Source organism: Manihot esculenta, chromosome 8 (genome assembly GCF_001659605.2).
Source record: "Manihot esculenta cultivar AM560-2 chromosome 8, M.esculenta_v8, whole genome shotgun sequence".
NCBI classification, from domain to species: domain Eukaryota; kingdom Viridiplantae; phylum Streptophyta; class Magnoliopsida; order Malpighiales; family Euphorbiaceae; genus Manihot; species Manihot esculenta.
The window spans coordinates 34,525,100-34,546,325 of NC_035168.2; the positions used below are offsets into that span (position 1 = coordinate 34,525,100).

General features: G+C 36.6%; 1 protein-coding gene and 1 pseudogene across 3 annotated transcripts; one reads left to right on the forward strand and one right to left on the reverse strand.

Moving 5' to 3' along the window:
• Nucleotides 1–8: 8 nt before the first annotated feature.
• On the reverse strand, nt 9–7,361 carry LOC110620777 (annotated as a pseudogene).
• Nucleotides 7,362–7,910: 549 nt separating this feature from the next.
• Nucleotides 7,911–20,939, forward strand: LOC110620776. Of its 3 annotated transcripts, XM_043959287.1 has the most exons (9): nt 7,911–8,153; nt 8,598–8,829; nt 16,075–16,185; nt 16,393–16,494; nt 16,664–17,395; nt 18,160–18,215; nt 18,294–18,607; nt 18,796–19,115; nt 19,311–20,939. In XM_043959287.1, exons 2-9 carry the CDS (start codon nt 8,641–8,643, stop codon nt 20,622–20,624), a joined length of 3,138 nt encoding a protein of 1,045 aa, XP_043815222.1. In that variant the 5' UTR covers nt 7,911–8,153; nt 8,598–8,640; the 3' UTR covers nt 20,625–20,939. The 3 variants fall into 3 exon arrangements, with proteins under 3 accessions (XP_043815222.1, XP_021620327.1, XP_043815223.1); XM_021764635.2 differs by lacking the exon at nt 16,075–16,185; XM_043959288.1 differs by lacking the exon at nt 7,911–8,153 and having other exon boundaries at nt 8,697–8,829; nt 17,086–17,395.
• Nucleotides 20,940–21,226: the final 287 nt, after the last annotated feature.

Sequence of the window (21,226 nt, forward strand, 5' to 3'; positions counted from 1 at the left end):
GTTGGATATTTATTGCTTCTGGTTAATCTGTGGATTAATTACTTGTCTATAAAATATTGATATTTTCGACTATTGTGCCAGGAAGTGTACATTTGCTGTTATTTCTTGCGCTTCTTAGTTCTTAGACTAGGGGAGAGCCCGAGTCAGCATAAGGTGGAGGCACACACTGTCGAGAGAATTCTTGAAAAAACGACTTGTTAATTTGTCCGCTAGCTTTGCTTCAGGCGACTGCAAAGTATAGCAATCTGGGTATGCTGCTTTCTCATATTTTTGGGAGTTCTCATTTTTGTTTATCTTCTGCTTTGGTGGATTTAGCATTGACTATCTGCTTGTCTTATGATTTTGGTCATAAACAAGTTTTCCATCCATATAAAGGAATGATTTGTCGAAACTGGGCGTTCTAAATGATAAATTTGGCATTTTTATCCAAATGGGTTGATGATGCAAGTGATGATCAATTCTCTCCTTTCTGTTCAAACAAATATATTCTATTTAAATTTCATATGAAAGAATCCACTTGCTTATATCTTGTACCATGGGGATTGGATCCAGCGAAGAATCATAAAAAGAGTCGAAAATCAATGGCAAGCAAAACGATTTGGTATTGAAAGAAACTTCAAATGTGCAGGGTTAGGCTCAGGTTCAGGTTCCGATTTGTTGCGAGGAAAGTGTTTATAAAAGGCATTTACTGCACCTTGTACCCCATCTTCCTTCTCCATGGCCTTGGCCAATTCCCTAGCACGATCTTTTACCTGCATGAAGTTTACCCCAATTATACCACCCATTACTATTAGTTTGAACCATTCTGCTTTAAGGAAATGAGATCAGACTAGAGCTTTCCCAATTACAAATTCCAACCTTGGTTTAGCATACCCAATGAACAACAGAGAAGGCAAAGCACTATGATAAACTTGTATAACAAAGCTGACATGAAAGGAATTCATGCCTACCTTGGGATCTAGCATGAATTTTATTGCCTCAACCAACTTTGGAAGTGAAAACTCCTCCGCTGGGATTGGTGCAGGACCTACTCCTCTGGCATGAACCTGCTCTCCCCAGAATGGCTGGTCCCCAAAGAACGGTACAATGGTTGTAGGACACTGTTACATAAAATAGGTCACCAAGAGTAAATTAGCAAAACAATTTATACAAATATTAGTTTTCAAGAAAAGTGCATTGATTTACTGCAGCTTTAAGACCAGCAGCAGTTGTTCCAGCACCACCATGATGCACCTGAAAGTTTCCAGTTTCAGTAAGCATATTAATTAGTCAATTTAAAAATCACAAAAAGGAAAACTTTGAATGTTTTAGGTGAAAATTGCAATTGTTTTTCGAAAGATAGGATGTAAGCATTCAGTCTAACAGCATAACAAAACCATGCATGTAAAAGAGTGAAAGAAGATTGTACCAACTGTCACGTAGGACATATGTCATTTGAAAGTGTAAACTCAGTACAATAGGATACTCTCAAATTACTTTTCTTTTGGCATTAAATTATTAATTGTATAGCAATGATACTGAGATAATCTCTAAATGAAATTCAGAGGGAAAATTATGGTATGAGATATCATAGCTAAAGGTTTGCAGAGAACTTCCCATTTTAAACAAAAATAAGCAGATTTGGCTTTTGAAATTACTGCCTCTTTGGTTTTGCTTTTCATATTGTTAATTCAGCAATCAAGTTGTTTATTTGGAATCAAACTTAGTTCAGCAAATACATAAAAGAATCAGAAAAAACAACCAACTTGATTAAAGTTTAATGATGAAGGAAGAAGCAAGAAATTTGGGTAACTAGACAATGCATTTTAATGTATATTTTTTCAGCTATGTAAAATAAATGAACAGTGAAGTTTTACCACAGCCTTGCATCTTGAGAAAAGCCAATCATGAGGGCAATTATCCAGTAAGTATACAGACTTATTTGATTCTGCCATTGGAAAGAAGCCAATTAAGTACACACTATCCAAATTCAAGGCTCAAGCATCTATTAAATATGGAAAACTATCACAAGGGTTAAGATACAAATCAAGACTTACAATTCCCAAAACAATAACACCAAAACAAAGTGTAAGCAAAAATGGACCTCCTCTTTGATACGTCAAAAGGAGAATTCTTGATGATCAAATCAATGCATAATATAAAATCTAGGTTATCATCTTATCAGCATAATAGATAACCTTTTGGCTTGGGAACAAGGTTGGGACTCCATATATACCCATAAGGCAGATCAAGAGGAGAGCTATAGTATCCACTTAAATATGTGATAGGTCTTAGCTTCAGCTTTTTCTTCCTAAATTCATTAATCATGTCACGTATTCCAAGCCAAATCATTGAATCTACAATTTGATATGACAACTGCAACAAGAGGTCAAGGTTAATTAAAATAGAAATTATAATTCAACATAAAATATTACAAGATGAGCAAAACCAACAAAAATACAGGAAAAAAAAACTCACTTTATAAGCAACTGGTTGCTTAACAAGAGATAGAGGATGGGGAAATTCACAAGTAGGCCTGACAAGGATAATAAAGCAGTTCAACTTAAATCAGAACACGAGTCGTAGACAAAAAAAAAACTGTCAGAAATTAATTTCATTACTAAAACGATAACTATATGTATGTGTATTGGTGGGTGAGCACACACATGATGTGATAATCAAAAAAAGAAATGTTGTTGATGCACTTGTAAATGAAAACATTTCATCCAAAAGCATTCATAAGATTGATATTATCAAAGAAGACTTACGTCCAAGGCATTGTGAAAAATATATGAATTGGTATTTTTAGCTTCTCTGCAACATGTGTATGTCCTATACAATCATCTCATTTGTTAGAAACAAGACAAAAAAAAAAAGTCAGTGATCAGAACCACAAAGCGTGGAACTCAATGCAATTAAGCCCAGCAAAACACCAACTTCCAAACTAGTAGAGTTGGCTACATGGACCCATTTCATCCGTGCCACTTGGTTTAGGGATACGTATCTAGAATCTAAAGCTGGTAACATAAGAAGACTGCAATATGAATTGATCCCAAAATAATTCAGTTCCATGTACTTTTATACTACTACTAATATGTTTCTAAAGAGGACACCCATGACAAGAACGGCTCTATGACATTCTTACCCTTGGTCTCCAACAAGCAGCCGACAAAAAAGGGCTTCTAAATACATAAAATACATAAATAATCTTTGAGAAGTTCCTCAAAACAATAAATAATAGAACCAACATACAGCCAATAGAAAGACTTCCAAGATGAATTAGAAAGTAGAATAAAATTTTCCAAAGCATTATTCTTCCTCTTATTTAGCTTTCTTATAGTGAAAATCAGTCAACAGTAACACCAAACATAACAAATTAACAAGTACCTATAAAGGAGATACTGAATATCCAAGGGAGAAAAGAATGGAAAAAAGTAATGAGATCTAACCATATGCTGGGGGATTGGCAATTATGGCATCTGCTTTAAATGGAATGTTTGTTTCAGGATCAGGTTCCTCGCATGCAGGACATAGAGAGAATATAATATCCCTTATTTGATGTCTCTGAATAGGTATTTCTGAAGGCACAGATGGCAAGAAACCTTTATTCTTGACCATATCTGCAGAAAAAAAAATATACATATGCATGCATATCGTGGAACAGGTGAAGCAGAAATCTCTGTAAATTCAACAGGGATGAGTGCTCAAACAGCAAAATTTTCTCTTGAATAAGTAAACTCAGAATTGTATTTAAGACATCATGTTCTAATCAGATTCATAAACAATTCAGTTTTCTAAAGAAATGCCTCATCTAGGAAACTGAATGAATCAGCTACCAGTATGAAAAGAAGGGAGGGGGTGGGGGGAATTTACATCTCACACTTCATCCACATCCTTGTGTGAAATAACTAAACATGAATAAAAAAGAGAAATAATCAGATAAATTGTTATTAATAACTTTACCTACAAATTTTACATTTGCACAACAGAAGAATCAGTTAAGTAGGTGAGCATAAGAAGGCAATTTAAAAAGCAAATCTGTATGCTTACAGCCAGCAAGAACTTTTGGATCTCCACCGAGAGGGAAAAACTACAATCCAGCTGTCAGCACAAAGTCCTTGAAATTTGAGTGAGTAGCTAATCTAACCCTGTGACCATCTTCCTGCAAGCAAGTGTTCAATCCTCCATCAAGTTAAATTGCCCATATTCAATTTTCCTAGGAATAACAAAAATTGGTGAAAGAACATTGAATTTTGGTCAGGTCGAGTCTAAATTCATTGGCACATCATCAGTATGAAATTCACATCAACAGCACTTCAAAGCATCTTTGCAGCACCAATTCCATTCACCTACACTGGTTTTCACATCTCTAAACACCTCCACTTCAAAGCAGATATTAATCCATCAAGAGGACAATGGGAACTCTCACATTGTGGAATGATCCAAGCAAGAAAATTCGTAGATAGAAGAATCAGGAAGACATGGATAGTGAGTGATCTTAAAATGGAGGCAAAGCAAAAAAAGAATCATTCAACTTAGGACTACCTCTCCTCTTTTAGTACCAACTATTATAGTCTCAGAAAAAAGTTGAGATACGGAACCTAATGATATATTAGGGACTCTACACTATACCCCACGGTCGCGGATTCAACTCTAGACTGAGTTGGCCGGACCGTGGGAGCAGGAGCCCCCCACCCAAAGGTGAGGGTTCGGGAGCGGAACCCCTGAAGTGAATTTTTTAGACTATTTTATCTTTTTTGTATTTTTTCTAAACATATAAATATGTAATATTCTTTTAGCATGTTCTGTTTGCAAACTCATAGAGAAATAAGAAAACTCCGATCGCCATGAATGTAGCCAAAGTTGATTACTTTCTTAATTTTTATATTGTGTAATTGTTCGATTCTTAACAAAAAATGTTTGAGACAGATATAAAAATGATAGAAGTATATATGGCCCTAAGATAGTTAAGAAACTTAGACTATAATGTATAAGCAACATGTCGTTGTGCACTGGACATGCTACTTGTTATTGAGGAATGAGAGTTACCAAGCTTTTCTAAATGAATTGTAGAACTCAGAGAATGAAAGTAACCTGTAGATGTTTTCCAATGGCAATAAATGGTTGAACATTCCCTCGTGTTCCCACAATGAGCATTACTATTTGCAAGGGAGGTATATCAGGAGGCTCAGTTGTGTAACAAGGTTCCTCATCATTACATCCATCATGAACATCTTTAACATGATCGAGAACGGTTTAATATCTCCAGGCACTTCTAATTGTGCGGTTCCGTCGTCTTTAACATTTGCAATTTTACGAAATAATTTGAGCTGCAAAATTTTTTTGATTAATATTATTGAATGCCCAGACACTTGAATAAGGTGGTGCACAAAAAAGTTACAAAACATGATTAAGCAGAATATTCATAAGATAATATGACTATCATAAATGAATTCAACCCAAAAGAAAATGAAAATTTCAATCATTGAACTCTAATAAACAAACTATAGTCCATAGGATGATAATTGCTTCTATCCCATGAGACTAAATATATAAAAAGGGAAGAACATATAGTGAGGAAAACATTGATAAAACAGATAAACCTGCATATAATAATAGGAAATCCCATATTATCTCAAAAGACTAGTAAAAGCTCAAACAACAAATGTATTCGTAGCTTATCCCATAATCATGCCAATCACTATAATACCATTCAGCTTGTGCATTACAGATCTATAGGTTGAATATTCAACCTTTAGACGTCTACAGAAAAATTGAAGTAGCTTAGTCATAAACAAAGAAAATAATACAGACCTGACCAACATCTATGGCAGAGCCTCTGACACAATGGAAATGTACTAAGAGTAATTCACAATGCAAATGCTTCTCATATCAAGCACACTATTGACCTTCAGGCTTCAATTATGTGGGAAGTATCACAAGCTTAAATCAGTCTAGTTATACAAAGATGACAGGTTTTACATCCCGTGCATACTAAATACTATAGGCAGAAGAAAAATTATTGCCAATGGCCAATGTGTAAAAAACCTTCTTTCTAAAAGGAACTCTATCATCGAACAACTTTGCTGCCAATATGCGTAGATTATGACTCTCTTCAGATCTACCAGATTTTCTCTGATGACTGGAACTTGAATCCGATTTGCCAGTAGTTGAAGTTTCTCTAGACATGCCATGTTTGAACAAACTATTGTCTATGAGCCCTGAGTGGAGAAGATTTAAAAATAAAATACACATGATTACTTTATGAACAAATTAGCTTGCCAAATGTTACTGCAAAAGTACACGCAAAAAAAGACGCGCACACATATAAAACAATCGAGGGAGTTAGGACCCTAGATGCAATGCGAACTTTAAACTTGAAAATAATAAATAATAACAATTCTTGGCAGTCCCTAACCATCATCCACCTATCATCATTTATCGCTGGCCATCATTATCATTAGTGGGCAGCCCTTCCTAACCCCATTATCATTTTAATAAAGATAACCCTGCATTTAAGAACCGTAATCGTAGTAAACATATGAATATTCCCACAAATTTTGAATTTTTTATTGTAATGTATACGTGAAATTCAATAAGTTTAAATTACGCTTTATTATCTAACTGTAAGAAGTTGATACACGAAAATCTTATACTGACAGAAGTTTCTCATCTGTTCAGTGCTCATTGCTTAGCGTAGAAACAAATTGCAGTAAAGTTTTAGATTTTCCAGTTTTGGTTAATTTTTTGCTAACGTACTGTTATATTATTCATTCACTTAAGTACTTAACTAGTTGAAAGAGTACCGCTAAAGGACACAAATTGTTTCTATGTCATTCCCCAGCCGTCATATCACCAGGGCCCACAGAGGACCAGACCCGAAAAAATCCGACGCCTGTAGCGTATGGCAACGCGAAAGTCGCCCAAGCGACGTAGCCATATCGTAAAATGAGGATCGGAAGAACAAAAAAAAGACAAACCAGAAGAGTTGGAGGCAGTGCCATCTTCTCCGGCGATTTCAACTTCGCGAACAACCGAATCGCTTGTACAACTCTGCCGGTGATAATTATCCGGGAAATCTGTCATCTCCGAATTAAAGAGAGAGAATGTGTATAGGTGTAAATGAGATGGAGGCAGAATACGGAATCTTGCCCCTCCATGCCAGGCAGGTAAGGAGGGGGAAGATTAGGTTGCAAAGAGCGATAGGAAAGATATCTATCTACCTGTTCGGATTCCTACCTTGGAGGTTCTGTTTTTCCCGGGAAACAAAAACAGAAGTGCACCAAGCGGAACTGGAATCAGAAATGGACACGAGACAGACACAAAAAGAAAAGCTAAGAGCTGCCACGTGGAACACTGAGGGGCTGTTCCGACACACGTCGCCTTGGTTACGAAATGGAAAAGTAATTTTGGCAAAAATTTGTTCAACTCTGCGAGAAATGTAGTCCAGCCGCAGAATTGTAGCCCATTAGAATATTGGGCCTAAAACTCATTGGCTGAACCTCTAGCCCAACGAGAGAACAACTATCCATCAATGTCATTCAGAGTCACGGACCTGACCAAAGTGACCAGAGCAACACCCCTCTCTCTCTGCTCCGTTTTGTTGCTGTGAAGTACGAACCAGGTGCAGATTGCCCCTGCCAATGGGACCCACTTTAAAACTTCCAATTAATGCCAACGCGCACATTATGGAGCGTGTAACAACCGGTACCCGATAACTGGATGATGTGGCGTATATGGCTAACAATCCATGTGTAGTCCTCTGCCAAGTAAGCTCTCTCACGTGCTGAAGTTAACACGTGAGAGTGCTGAGGTGAGTGAGAGACGGTGGGCCAGAGGAGCAATGTAATCTTTTGGTAGATAATGACACAGAGAAAAGAGAGAAACGTTTCGTTTCAGACGCTGACAATTAAATGCTTCTCTTCTCTCTCATTAGTAATAACAGAGAGACTGGCAAAAAGAAAAAGCCCACACTTTATTTTCTCTCTCCTCTTTTCTTTTTGGTTTTTCAAGTTGCTAATTTTTCCATTGCTCTAGCCTCTAGATACACTGAGAACCGAGACTCTTTTCTCTTCTTTTTAGTTGGTCAGTCTCGGGTGGAGGACGCAACCGCTTCACCGCCGGCAACCGCCACACACCCTCTTTCTTCTCTTCACGGTGACCGGCGGTTTCTGGTTCGATCATATCCCATTTCTAAGCTTAGTATTTTGTTTCGTAGTTTCAGTTCTAGTGTTGATTGGATATGCACTTCTTTGAATGCATGACCATTTAGTTCTTATTTCTTGTTTTGTTGCTCGTTATCCGTTTAATTCTTGATTTTTGAGGGATTTTATTCTGATTGATTATTGTTTCAAGTCTATTTCTTGCTGATTAAACAGGAGGAAAAGAAAGAGAAATAGAAATAGAAAAGGAAATAAATTTTGTGGAAATAAATATTTCAAGAAAGAGGACTTGGTAGGTAGTTGATCATAATTAAGCTGCCGCATTAATGGAAGCATTTCCTACTTTCTTGTTTAGCTTTTTTTTTTTTTTTTTTTTTTTTTTTTGGTTTTGGGGGGAAGGTGGGTGGGTTCTATAATCTCCTGTAGATAGTTTGGTTAACACTCGAGTATTTGCAGATGATTGTGGAATGGAATGACTGCATAGTGGACTTGGTTGAAAATGCCTAGCAGCAAGGTTTATCTGACGTACAAACGGAAGCTGCCATTGTCTAGAACTGTCATTGCCCATGAAAATGGGTGCCATAATTCACTTTCTGAAGGACCATGTGACACTTCTGTGACTGCGCCAGAGAAGCATGATGCACCAAGTGATGAAAACAAATCAGAAAATCAGCAAAGAAATTCATTGGTGAGAAAGTTTCCCTAAACTTGATGATTTCTGATAAACATAGTCATGAATATGTCATCGCCTGTTGCTTGTAGTTCAATTTTATGAGATTCAATGTTGTTTTGGTCTTAAAAGTATTACAAGCTCCTTTATTTACAAAAGCTAACTGCGGCCTTCACACGGGACACATTCCATGCACTGTCTTGGTTTAGAGAAAAGTAATTCTTTATTAACTTGTATAGTACTGAAGAATTCAGATGATGTATTATATATCTCAATACCACAAGATACTGACTAGAACCTACTAGAACAGAACCTACTAGAACACAGTAGAAATATATGACCTATATACGCTAACATGCCCCTCTCAAGTTGGAGCTAAGGTTAGATCAACCAGATCCAACTTGGATAGGAAAGCACGATGGAGAGAAGGTGAGAGAGACTTTGTAAAAATATCTGCAAGTTGGTGTACAGAAGAAACATGAGCAGGTGAAATGAAGCCTTTCCACAACTGTTCACGCAACAAGTGGCAATCAATGGCGAGATGTTTGGTGTGATCATGAAAAGATGTTTGGTGTGTTCACAAAAAACAGGATTATTAACAATGTTTATAGCAGCCTGCAAAGAAACAGAAAGATGTAAGTCAATACGAAAATCTTTAAGGATATAAGATATTCAAATAAGCTCGCAAACAACAGCTCCCATGCTGCAATATTTTGCTTCAGCAGAGGACTTAGAAATGGTTGGTTGTTTCTTTATTTTCTAGCTAACGAGTGAATCACCCAAAAAAATACAGAAGCCGGTTATAAATTTCCTGAAAAATGAACAAGTGGCCCAATCTGCATCACAATAAGCTTTTGAATGAGAAATAGATGAGTGAGCGAGAAAAAATAAACCTTGTGATGGGCAAGACTTAAGATATCTTAGCAAATGACAAGCAACATCCCTATGAGGATGTCTTGGAGTAGACATGAATTGACTTAGTAATGAACAGTAAAGTTAATATCAGGTCGAGTAATGTTTATATACAATAACTTGCCAACCAGTCTTTGGTATTTATCCGGGTCAAACAAAAGATACATCTTGAGGCAAAGAGGTGGAAACCCCTTTTGCATTAACCATTCTAATATCTTGCAAAGATCTAAAACAAACCTCCTTTGGTTTATTACAGTATCATAAGAAGACCTGGCAATTGTCAAACAAGAAAATATTTCAAAGAATCAAGATCTTTAATAGTAAATTTCTTGTGCAAAGCTGTCTTAATTTGCTGCCATTCTAAAATATTTTGCAAACATCTAAAACAAACTTCCTTTGGCTTATTACAGTATCATAAGAAAACATGGCAATTTTTAAACAAGAAAATATTTCAAAGAATCAAGATCTTTAACAGTAAATTTATTGTGCAAAGTTGTCTTAATTTGTTGCATAGCATGTATAGAGGTGCTTGTAATGATAACATCATCAACATATATGAAAAGATTAAATCAAAAGATTAAGAAACTCATTATTCACAAGTCTAGTAAAAAGACAGTGATTATGAACAGATTGAACAAATCCCACGGATTGAAGAAAATGAGTAAATTTTAGATTTCACTGCCTAGAGGCTTGCTAAAGGCCATAAAGTGATCTTTTCAAAAGACAAACCTATCATGGGGCAGCCTTATAATAGCTTGCAGGTGGCTGCATATAGACTTTCTTGTCTAAGAAACCATGTAAAAAAGCATTGTTAATATCAAGTTGAAAGATGGGCCAATTTTTAAAGGAAACTAAAGATATAAAAATTCTAACAGTGACAATCTCAGTCAAATCTTTCTTTGAAGTCCAAACCTTCCAGTTGACTATAACCCTTTGCTACTAATAGCTTTATATCGATCAACTTTTCCATTGGGTTTGACTTTGACCTTATAAACCCATTTGGACCCAATGGCCTTCTTACCTTTAGATAAGGATATAAGGATCCAAGTTCTATTTTGTTCTAGAGCCAAAAGCTCTTGGTTCGTAGCCTCAATCCAGTTTGGATTAGTGGAAGCTTGAAGAAAGTGTGGTTCATGAATTTGTAAAACCGTTGAAATAAGTATGATAAGCTGAGGTGAAATTGATGGAGCATTCATAAGGTGAGCTTGAAACAAGATTGTTAACAATAAAATCTTGCATCTAAGAAGGTTTATTATGAGGTCTAGTACTTCTTCTAGGTGGTGGAGATGGAACACAGATTTCACTGATAGGCGTGGGTGGATCAATCATATTAATATGAGAGTGTGAAAAGGAATTATTATCAAAACTAGATGTGACAGGATAAGTACTGATAGTATCATTATCATGAACCACATGAAAGACATGATTGACAGCAGGAGACCGTTTTAAATGTTTGGAAGCAAAAGGGAAGCCCGATTCTTGAAACGTATCGTCTCTACTAATGATAATCCTTTTTAAAGATAATTCTTGCGATCTATATCCTTTCTGAGTGGCTGTATATCCCAAAAAACACATTTTACAGCTCTAGGATCAAATTTATCCCTTCTAGGACTACGATCTTATAGTTCTCAAATGATCATATTTGAGAGATTTATGAAAAAGTGCTTCAAAAGGAGTTCGCCAACCAAGCTTTTTTAACAAGTATTTTATTAAGAATATATGTAGCAGCTAAAATCCATTCTGACCAAATTTTAGGGAAGTTAGCTTGAAATTGAATAGCACATGCTATGTTCAAAATGTTTTTGTATTTAATCTCGACCACACCATTTTGTTGAGGAGTATATAGACATGTGGTGTGGTGAATAATCTCTTTTGAAGAATTTTAAGAGAAATTTTTTATTTTATTCTAACTGAATTGATCTTTACAAAGTTTGAGTATTAATGTATAAAGAATCAACCTAAATTAAGAATATTTATAATAAAAATAAAATCCCTATAATCAAGCCTAATTAGAATTCCAAAAATTTGAATCCTCCTAATTAAGAACCTTTTGTGCTGGTCAAACTCCTTCTCAAGTTGCTGCATAGATATCACACGTGTCCAACTTGCAAACCAATGCGTGATAAGTCTTACTAAGCCCTTTGGTAAACACATCAGCTGTTCATCGGAAGTCACATGATCTAACTTCAAGATACCATTTATTAATTTCTCTTTAATAAAGTGTCGATTAATTTTTATATGTGTTTCGTTTGATCATGTTGAACTAGATTGTGAGCTATACTGATTATAGTTTTGTTGTCACAGTACAAGAGGAGTTTGTCCCTCTCCAATAGTTTCTATTCCTCCAACAATCTTTGTAAACATAAGAGTTCACAAACACCTTGTGCTAGCCATCACTCTATATTCCGCCTCAGCACTTAATCGAGCAGTAATATTTTGCTTTTTGCTTCTCAAGTGACAAGGTTTCCTCCCATAGATGTACAGTAACTACTAGTCGACCTTCTATCATTAAGGGATCCAGCCCAATTTGTATATGTAAATGTATGTATGCGAAGATGACTGTGTTTAGAGAATAAGGGACTTTTTCTAGGAGCAGACTTCAAGTATCATAAAATCAGCTTGCATGTGGGACTCATGAGGATCATTTATAAACTAACTAATTAAGTTGATTGTATATGCTATGTCTGGTCGCGTATGCGAAAGATAAATCGGTCTGTCTGTCTACCAACCTCTGATATCTGTCAATATCCATTGATTCACCAATCTCTACTTGTAGCTTGTGATTGCTCTCAATGGGAGTTTTTGTTGGTTTGCAATCTAACATACTAGTTTCTTCTAAAAGATCTGAAATGCATTTTTTCTGAGAAATAAATATTTACTTTTTTGATCTGACAACCTCGATTCCGAGGAAATATTGCATTTTTCCTAGATATTTAATTTTGAATTTCTGAGCTAAAAGCTTTCTCAGCCGTGTCATCTCTTCAGTGTCATCCCCTTTCATTACTGTGTTATAATCATAGACTATTAGAAGAGTAATTTTACCCTTGTGATATCTGATAAATATGATATGGTCAATATTGCTCCTTTGATAGTCAAAGGAAATCATAGCCCTGCTGAATCGATCAAACCAAGTTTTGGGTGATTGCTTCAACGCATACAAAGCCTTTTTTAGCCTGTTCATCTTTCATTGTGTTTTTTCATCAGCAAATCCAGAAGGGATTTCCATGTACACTTCTTCCTTCAAGTCTCCGTGGAGGAATGCATTTTTCACATCAAATTGTTGTAGGTCCCCGTCAAGGTTGACAGCGTAAGATAGTAATACTTTGATTGAGTTCATTTTAGCAACAGGGCAAATGTATCCATTCTGTAGGTTTGAGTGTATCTCTTGGCAACTAGTCTAGCCTTGAATTTTTTAATTGATCCATCTGCTTTGTATTTTATAGTAAACACTCATTTGCAGCCAATTGTTTTTTTTTCCGAGCGGAAGAGACATCAACTCGCAGGTCTCATTTTTAGTCAGACTTTCATTTCTTCAATCATTGCTCCATTCTAATCAAAATCTTTGAGAGCTTCCTTCCAATCCTGTGGAATAAACACAGAGGAAATAGACAAGACAAAAACTCTATAGGATGAAGACAAAGAATCATAAGAGAGAAAGTTAGAAATAAAGTGCTTTGTGCAAGACCTAACTCCTTTTCTTTGAGCAATTGGTTTATCTAGATCATTAATGAGATCAAGGTTTAGGGATGACTCACCAGATGCAGAAGACTGCACAATGGCTTTTTCTGCTTCTGTTGTGTCTCTTTTTGAGTATCTCCTTAAATCTGGTTTATCCAAATGCTCAATTATTATCTCTTCCTGATCACCATTAGTCTTTTCTTGTACCCTAGTCTCCTCTAGGGTAAAATGCTCGAGTTATAGGACTAGAAATCACCTCATCTCTCTCATTGTTTTGTCCCTGAAGAGGTGATGGAGTAATACTGAAATAAGGTTCGGTCTCTCTAAACGTAACGTTCATATTGATAAAGTATTTTCGAGATGGAGGGTGGTAGCATTTGTAATCCTTTTGTGTGGGAGAGTATCCAACAAACATTCATTTAAGAGCCTTCAGATCGAGTTTCTCACTTGTATGAACAAAATACGTGCATCCAAACACTTTTGGTGGAACATTATAAGCATTTTTCCTTTGTAGCAAAAAGGTGAGATTTTGCAACACCATTTTGGCTCTAGTGTAAGGACAACTAGTTTGATATAGTATCTCATTAGACTCCAGATAAGTAAAAAAACGTCCATCCATGAACACACTCTGTGCCATTATCAATCCTCAAAACTTTTATCTTAGCATCAAATTGAGTATAAACCATGTTGTGAAAAGATTGAAAGTAAGAAAACACATCACTCTGTCTTTACTAAATAAATCCAAGTCATAGTGTAGCAATCAATAAAAGTAATAAACCAATGATTAACAGATAGTGAGACCGTTTGAGTAGGTTCCCAAACATCAGAATGAATCGTCACAAAAGAGAAAATACTCCTATTGTTACTTGAGAGATAAGAGGTTCTTGTATGTTTAGCGTATTCACAAACATCACTAACTAAAGAATCACGCTGAGCCTTGGAAAATAAATCAGGATAAAGTTTATCTAAAACAAAGAGCGATGGTGTCCTAACCGTCGATACTACTGTATGATTTCTTGGTTGACATCCCGATTTCTTCCAAAAAGAGCCCGAGGTTTATTCAAACTCAGATTTTCTTACAACATATATAAGCCATCGTGCAGCTTCCCAATTTGAAGGTCTTGAATAACACAATAGTTAGAAAAAAAAAAATTCAATTTTACAGTTAAGTGCTTTGGTAAGAGTACTAACAGAGAAAAGACTAACAGAGAAACAAGGAACATGAAGAATAAAGGATAGATTGATATTTGGAGTACAGATAATAGAACCAGTTTTAGAGATAGGAATAGAAGAACCATATGCGATTGTCTATTTATACCAAAATCAATAATTCGTGGAGTAGAACCAAGAGACGAAATAAAAGCATTATCAAAAGTCCTGACAGTACCCATACAAGTCACTGCCATTTCAAGCAAGCACGGGTCTAGGTAGATCAGACGCGCGACTTGAATATGAGTCTGCTGAAAAGAATCATGGCCAGAAAATGTTTCTTTCGCCGAAAAAAGGGTCCACACAATAGAACCGAGAACCTAATCAAATCACCAAAAGACCAGGTAGCAGCACAGGATGGCTAGAAAAGGGGTCGGAACCAACGCCGGAGTGGGCTGGACAGCATATCAGCTTCGGACAATGTCTCACGCGCGGGGAAGGGCGTGTGAGCCTCACACATGTGGCTTTTCGGCGTCGAAGTTGGCCGGCTGGCCAGCAGTGGTCTGGAGATCCTCCTAGTGGCAGCAGTGAGATGTGATCAAATCCACGAAGTTACCATGTAGTTGCACTTTTTCTACCTTTCATAGTCATAAGATCCTTCCCAAGGAATACTTGTCTTTCCTTCTACAAAGCCGAGTTTGTGAGTTTGTTCTTCGCTTCGAGAGCTATCTTCATCGTACGGCTCCATTCTCTGTAGTTGATTTCTGTTAGTTGAACGGAAACAAGAAGCAATGCCGGATTATTGGAGTTTTGCAAGACCATAATGTCGTTGAAAGCACCTTTTACCGAGTCTTGTGTTAGAGTTGCCGAATCGCGTGATCTGGCCGAACTGGTCTCCTCCATAGCACAGATCTTGAAGGAGACAAGAAACACGCTATTTTGGTTTAGACAGTACCGAGGGAGCAGTATCTTTTAGAGAACCTGCTCTGATACCATCTTGGTTTTAGATAAAGTAATTCTTTATTAACTTGTATAGTACCGAATTCTTCAGAAGATGTATTATACATCTCAGTACACTGTATTTATAAACAGAAGATACTAACTAGAACCTATTACAGCACAGTAGAAATACATGACCAAAATATGACCTATATACACTAACACACTGCTTCAAGTAAAATGTTCTGTTTACTATTGGTATACTTTCCATGCACTGCTTCAAATGAAATTTTCTGTTTACTATTGGTTGGTCTAGGGGTTTGATGATCAAACATTGATGTTTGAGAAAATTACTTTTACTACTAAAAAGGTAGTGAAACTCAAAATACGTCAACAAGGAAAATAAGGGATGTTTTGTCAGATACATGAAAGTAAAAGGAGATGGCTACATTTTTAATCCTTGATCTGCAATAGCGTGATACTGGGCTCTTCAGTGAATTTCTGGAGGATATTATCTTCCAGCGCTCCAATTCACTACTGAAAATGGGATCATTATATGGAAGTAACTATTTTTGCTAAAAATAGGTTAGAGACAAGGGCAATGTTTTCGGTGGCTTTGAAGACTTTGAGCTTGCTCATGGAGATATGAACGAGGGTTTCAATGACGTCCTACCCTTTGGCTTCATTGCTTTCAAAGTATATTGTTTTGAAAAGCTTCTCAAATTCTTAACAAAATTAGCTTGAAAATATTGATCAATTGATTTATACTATTATTCTTAAGGTTGTAATTTTTTAATTTCTGTGGAGACATGTTTCTTCTAGTTCCTTTTTACAATTACGAAAATGCCTCTTATCTTTCAGATTCTGTCTCACGTTTTTTGCTATATTCAAACTTTTATGCAGATATTTCCTGGATGTGTTTTTTGTGGTGTCAGAGGCAACCTGCTGCAGTGCAAAGACTGCCATCAACCTTACCATCATGAGTGCCTGGATAGGTTGCTTAAGGTATTCCAAACTTTTACTGATAACAGGAAGAAAAAAAAATTGGCATCAACTTTCAATAACGGCATAAGTTTTATTATTGTTATTATTATTATTAATATCTAATGAATCATTCTCTTCCCTCTCCCATCTCTCTCTCTCTCTCTTTTCTCACACATGAACGCATGCATAGTCAAGGCATACTCTAAACATGGAAAGAGTTGGCTGTGGTTGTGAACTACAAGGTCCTTCTGTGCTTCGGCCAATCCAAAAATCAAGCGGACTGGAAGAACCAAAACACGTTGGGGGATCTAATAAGAAACCAATGGCCATTAGTTCTTGTAAATCACCTGTTATGGGGAGTCTTGAGGAGGGCACCTCTGGGAAGGACACAGAGGCACCTCCTTATCTGGATATATCCTTGAAAAGTAAATTACATCATGTTCAAATTAATTCATGTTCAGTTATGGACATGGATTCTGAGGAGAAATCAAGTTCTGAGTCAACAGGGATCAACAATGGAAAGAATTCAGATTTTGTCAGCTCAAAATCATCCTTAGAAAGTAGTTGTATTGCTGTATGTGATACTGATTCATGTTTTCTGAAATCATCCAGCTCTGAAGGCACTGGTACACTCTCTAAAGATAAGTCCACTGAAAGTCCTGGCCATTTGCATGGGCCAAGCAAGCTTAGCGTTCCATTAATTACTTTTAGTCGAAGATGTAAAAGGAAGAAAGACGATAATGAGGATGATAAAAAAGGTTTATTTCTTGGGGAGAACAATTGTTCATTTCGCACCAAATGGAGTAAAACTACTGATAGTGCAGCTTCTCTTGAAGTCCCCTTGGGAGATAAATCAAGAGATTTGGAGCTACCTAGTGTTGATGCAGATTCAAGGAATATGTTTCATCAAAATCAAGATAATGTATATCCACTTCCTCTCTGAACTATTATTCTTATATTTCTTTAATTGTTATGGTTGTTGTTATGTTCTTGTAACATTTAGAGCCCAACAATATGACCAATCAGTTCTTCATTCCAGTTATTTTGATGGGTATATTTAAGCTCAGCAAACTCTGTTGTGCTTTGTTAGCTATAATAGTTTGTTTCATGTATGGTCCTTAGGAGAGGGGTCTTGTCCAGTTGTCCTCCCTGTGCTATTTTTTATTACTTTGAATTTTATCAATGACATCCATATTTATTCGTTTAAAAAAAGTTATTTTTGCATTCGATATTCAAATGTAAGTATAAATACCAAGAGTGATAGCATTGAATTACATCTGGCAAACTGTAATGCCTTCTTTCTTATTGTGTGTTACATCTATAAATTCTTAAATGTTTGTCTATTTGTCTTTCTGTATAGTTGAAGGGTAATGAGGGTTAAATTCTTGTTTTTTTCCTTTTGCATAAAGAAAAACATTCTTAGTGAAAACTTGAATGCTCTTTAGCAACTGGAATTGGACTAAGGTTACAACTAAATGATTTACCATTTACGCTGTTTACTTTGGATTATGATGAAGTTGTAGGAGATGCAACACCTCTTTTGTCTTTGTAACTCTAGTTTTATATTCTCTGTGCCTATGGATATACTAAAACTGCTCCCAAAGTTTATTCATTTAACATATAACAAAACTTGATATGGGTATCTGCCTATGGCAGCCGCTTATGCTTTTACTTGATTTGTGACAGATAAAAGCTGTTGATTGTGCCCATGTTCATGTAGATTCTGCTCTGAATGCTAAGCCGTAAGTTCACATTAGCTTTGTTATTTGTTATCCGAATTGGAAATTGACTGTTATATAACATATCTATTATTTTTCAAGGAGTTCAACTTTTGAGGAAGAACCATCTCATGGTTCTAAAAGCACATCCAAGGATGGCTCACCTAGCACCAGAAAAGGGCAGAGTTTCAAAGTTATCATCAACACTATAGAAACTCTTCTGTGCAGTTTACATATCTCATCAAATGATGCAGCTAGATATCCTTGTGAAGCTACAGTAATAGATAAAGAGTTGGAGAACGCTAAACATCAAGATGGAACTAAGATTCTGTCAAGTGATGTTATGAAAGCAATAACAGTTCCTGATTGCACAAAAGAAGGAAAGCAACTCTATTTGGATCTGTCCATTACTCCTGGTACATTTTGTTTTCATTTCCTAGGAAAGGGCATTTTACTCCTAATAGAGTTGTTCCTAACTAGTCTGATTAAATTTTAATTATTGTTGTTCTGTTGTTCTTTGAAAAGGGCATAAGTTGGTGGTTTCATCTTTTGGTGTTGAAATATCAGTGCAATTTATTCATTTAGCTATTATTTTTGCTTGCAGATTCATGTGGTACATTGGACCATGATGTCGATTTGGCTTTGTGCTATCGAAATGATCCTGTTCATGATGCTTCAGAATCTCTTCGAGGCTCATTTGACTCCACAAGCAGAAGTCATGCCACTGTTTTAGATCAATTGCCCCCTCCTGAATTATTGCAAGGCAAGAATAAGAGAGTGGGGGATGTCTCACCAGCTCATTCAACAGGGGCACTTAGTGATACATCTACTTCAGTCGAAGAAGCTGGTGTCAGCTCAAAAGATGATGATGCAGCTTGTCCTGGGCTTTCCATGGACAATGCATCAAAAATCAAATGTCTGCAGGTAACTTCTATCTCACTGTATGCCTATATCAGTTTGATTTTCTTTTCTTTGCTGCAATTCTTGTATTTTTATACTAATTATCGTTCTACATTAGTTTCCTTGCTCACTTCAAGAATTAAGATTTGTGTTCTTTAGTCTGCCCTGTAGATTATATTGACTTCCTGTGCAGTGATTCTTTTCTTGAATTAATTCCAGTTGTTTTCTAAAGAAAAAGACAACAGTTTCCACTTAGCAATTACAAAGCCAGAAGTTGCTACTTGCATGGGTTTGGAAGGAAGTAACTCTCTTAGGTTTCAAAGTGACAATGATCAGGAGCGAAAGACTTCATGTGGTTCTCTATTAGATTTGGGCTTATCCCTGCCATCAGACTCTAATATGGGCAATTATTATACAAAAAAGTGCTCCACCACATTACCAATGTGGAATTCTGACAGTAAAATGAGAGACTTTGTTCAAGATGCACTGCCTCAAACTTCATCTAGCCATGCAGCTTCATTGCTGAGACATAAGCTTATGCTTGATAGTATTGTAATTCGAGCAAGTGCTTTGAATGCAAAAGGTGGTTTTCAGGACCATTGCAAGTCATATACTACTTTATGGTCAGAAGATGAACTGGATTCTCTTTGGATAGGTGTGAGGAGACATGGAAGAGATAACTGGCATGCCATGTTAAGGGATCCAAGGCTCCACTTTTTTTCTTGGAGAACAGCAAGGGACCTTTGTGAGCAGTGGGAGGAGGAGCAAGCTAAACTGCTGAATGGCAGTTGTGTTTTACAGTTCAGTTCTCCAATAACACATGATATTTCTTTGGACAATAATGGTCGGCAGACGTGTACAAACGCTGGAATCTGGAGGGAGAATGCAACCGAGGAAACTAAACTCTCACTAGGGGATGTATATGCTCATAGAACTAGCAGCAGCTCAAAAAGGCGGCATGTCAACTTCACTGGTGTTGGATGTAACGACATCAAACAATTTCATAGACCTGCTACTTACCCAAGGAGTGCATCTTACTCAGAGTATGAGGGTGAAATATATAGCAAGGGATTATATGATCATTTGGGTCGTATGACTGTGCCGAGGCATGATCCATTACTAATTAATAACCATTACACTGCTTTGGCATCTAAAGGTAATTTGCCTCACTGGCTAAGAGAAGCAGTAAATACTCCTCCGCCAAGACCAATGGAGGCAACTCTATTCCCTGGTTTTTCATCTATTGCTCATTCAGAGGGAACGCGAGTTGTGAAACCATATCCAGATCCTAGTGAACTACACTTAAGTGGCATGAGGAATAGGGTAGATGGCAATTTTGGAAGTGCGAAGGCAAATAAGCTACATCCATCTGCTAGTGCTCATCGCTCCAATATCTCCTTGGGAATGACATATAGAAAGTCAGACATGTGCAGTTCTTTAGGAATTGTCAATAAACCGGACAACTTGATCGTTATTGATAGCGATGCATCATCTGAGGAGACAATATCTGATGATCATAGTGCTAGACCCTAGTTTGAAGGAGGCTAAGAGGCAAGAGACTTTAGTTTTCTCAAAGTTTAATTGTCTGCTGTACAGTTTTGTAGTTTAGCATTTTGTAAACAAGTTACTAACCGATTTCCTTATCGGTTTTAGACCCACTGGTGGATGTAGTAGTTCTGCCAGATGCTTTCTGGCTGGCAGTATCTGGGTAATTTGGAAGTCCTTTTACGGGTAGGCGGCTGTGAGACAAACTTGAATTAGCCGAGTGAAGTGTATTAACCTGTTAATTTATCACCATCCTATGTCTGGCGATTGAAAAGATAATTGAAATGTTTGTTTTGTCAGGTAGTTTTGTCTCAAAAGAATGAAGTGAATTATTCCATCAAATAGTCCCTTGTCAACAAAGCATGTTGTAAGGAAAGAGAAATATTGCCAAAAGAAATTTGCCAATATCCTAGATGTTATGCAATTGATACAACACGACGGTAAAGAATGAGAACTCCTATGTTTCTCCTAGATCCCTTCCATAAGATTTCTCACCTGCAAATTTTGTTTATTACCAGCAAACCTTTGGCCTAAAGTTTGGATTTAAGCGATTCTTTCACCCCCTGCACCTTTCACTCCCTTGTTTCTGT

What these genes read in the sequence shown, in the direction of transcription:
- LOC110620776 (XM_043959287.1), top strand. Translation starts at nt 8,641, where the DNA reads ATGCCTAGCAGCAAGGTTTATCTGACGTACAAACGGAAGCTGCCATTG. An exon ending in TTGGCTTCATTGCTTTCAAA is followed by an intron (nt 16,186 to 16,392) that starts GTATATTGTTTT and finishes ACTTTTATGCAG; the next exon opens with ATATTTCCTGGATGTGTTTT. An exon ending in TCTGCTCTGAATGCTAAGCC is followed by an intron (nt 18,216 to 18,293) that starts GTAAGTTCACAT and finishes TTATTTTTCAAG; the next exon opens with GAGTTCAACTTTTGAGGAAG.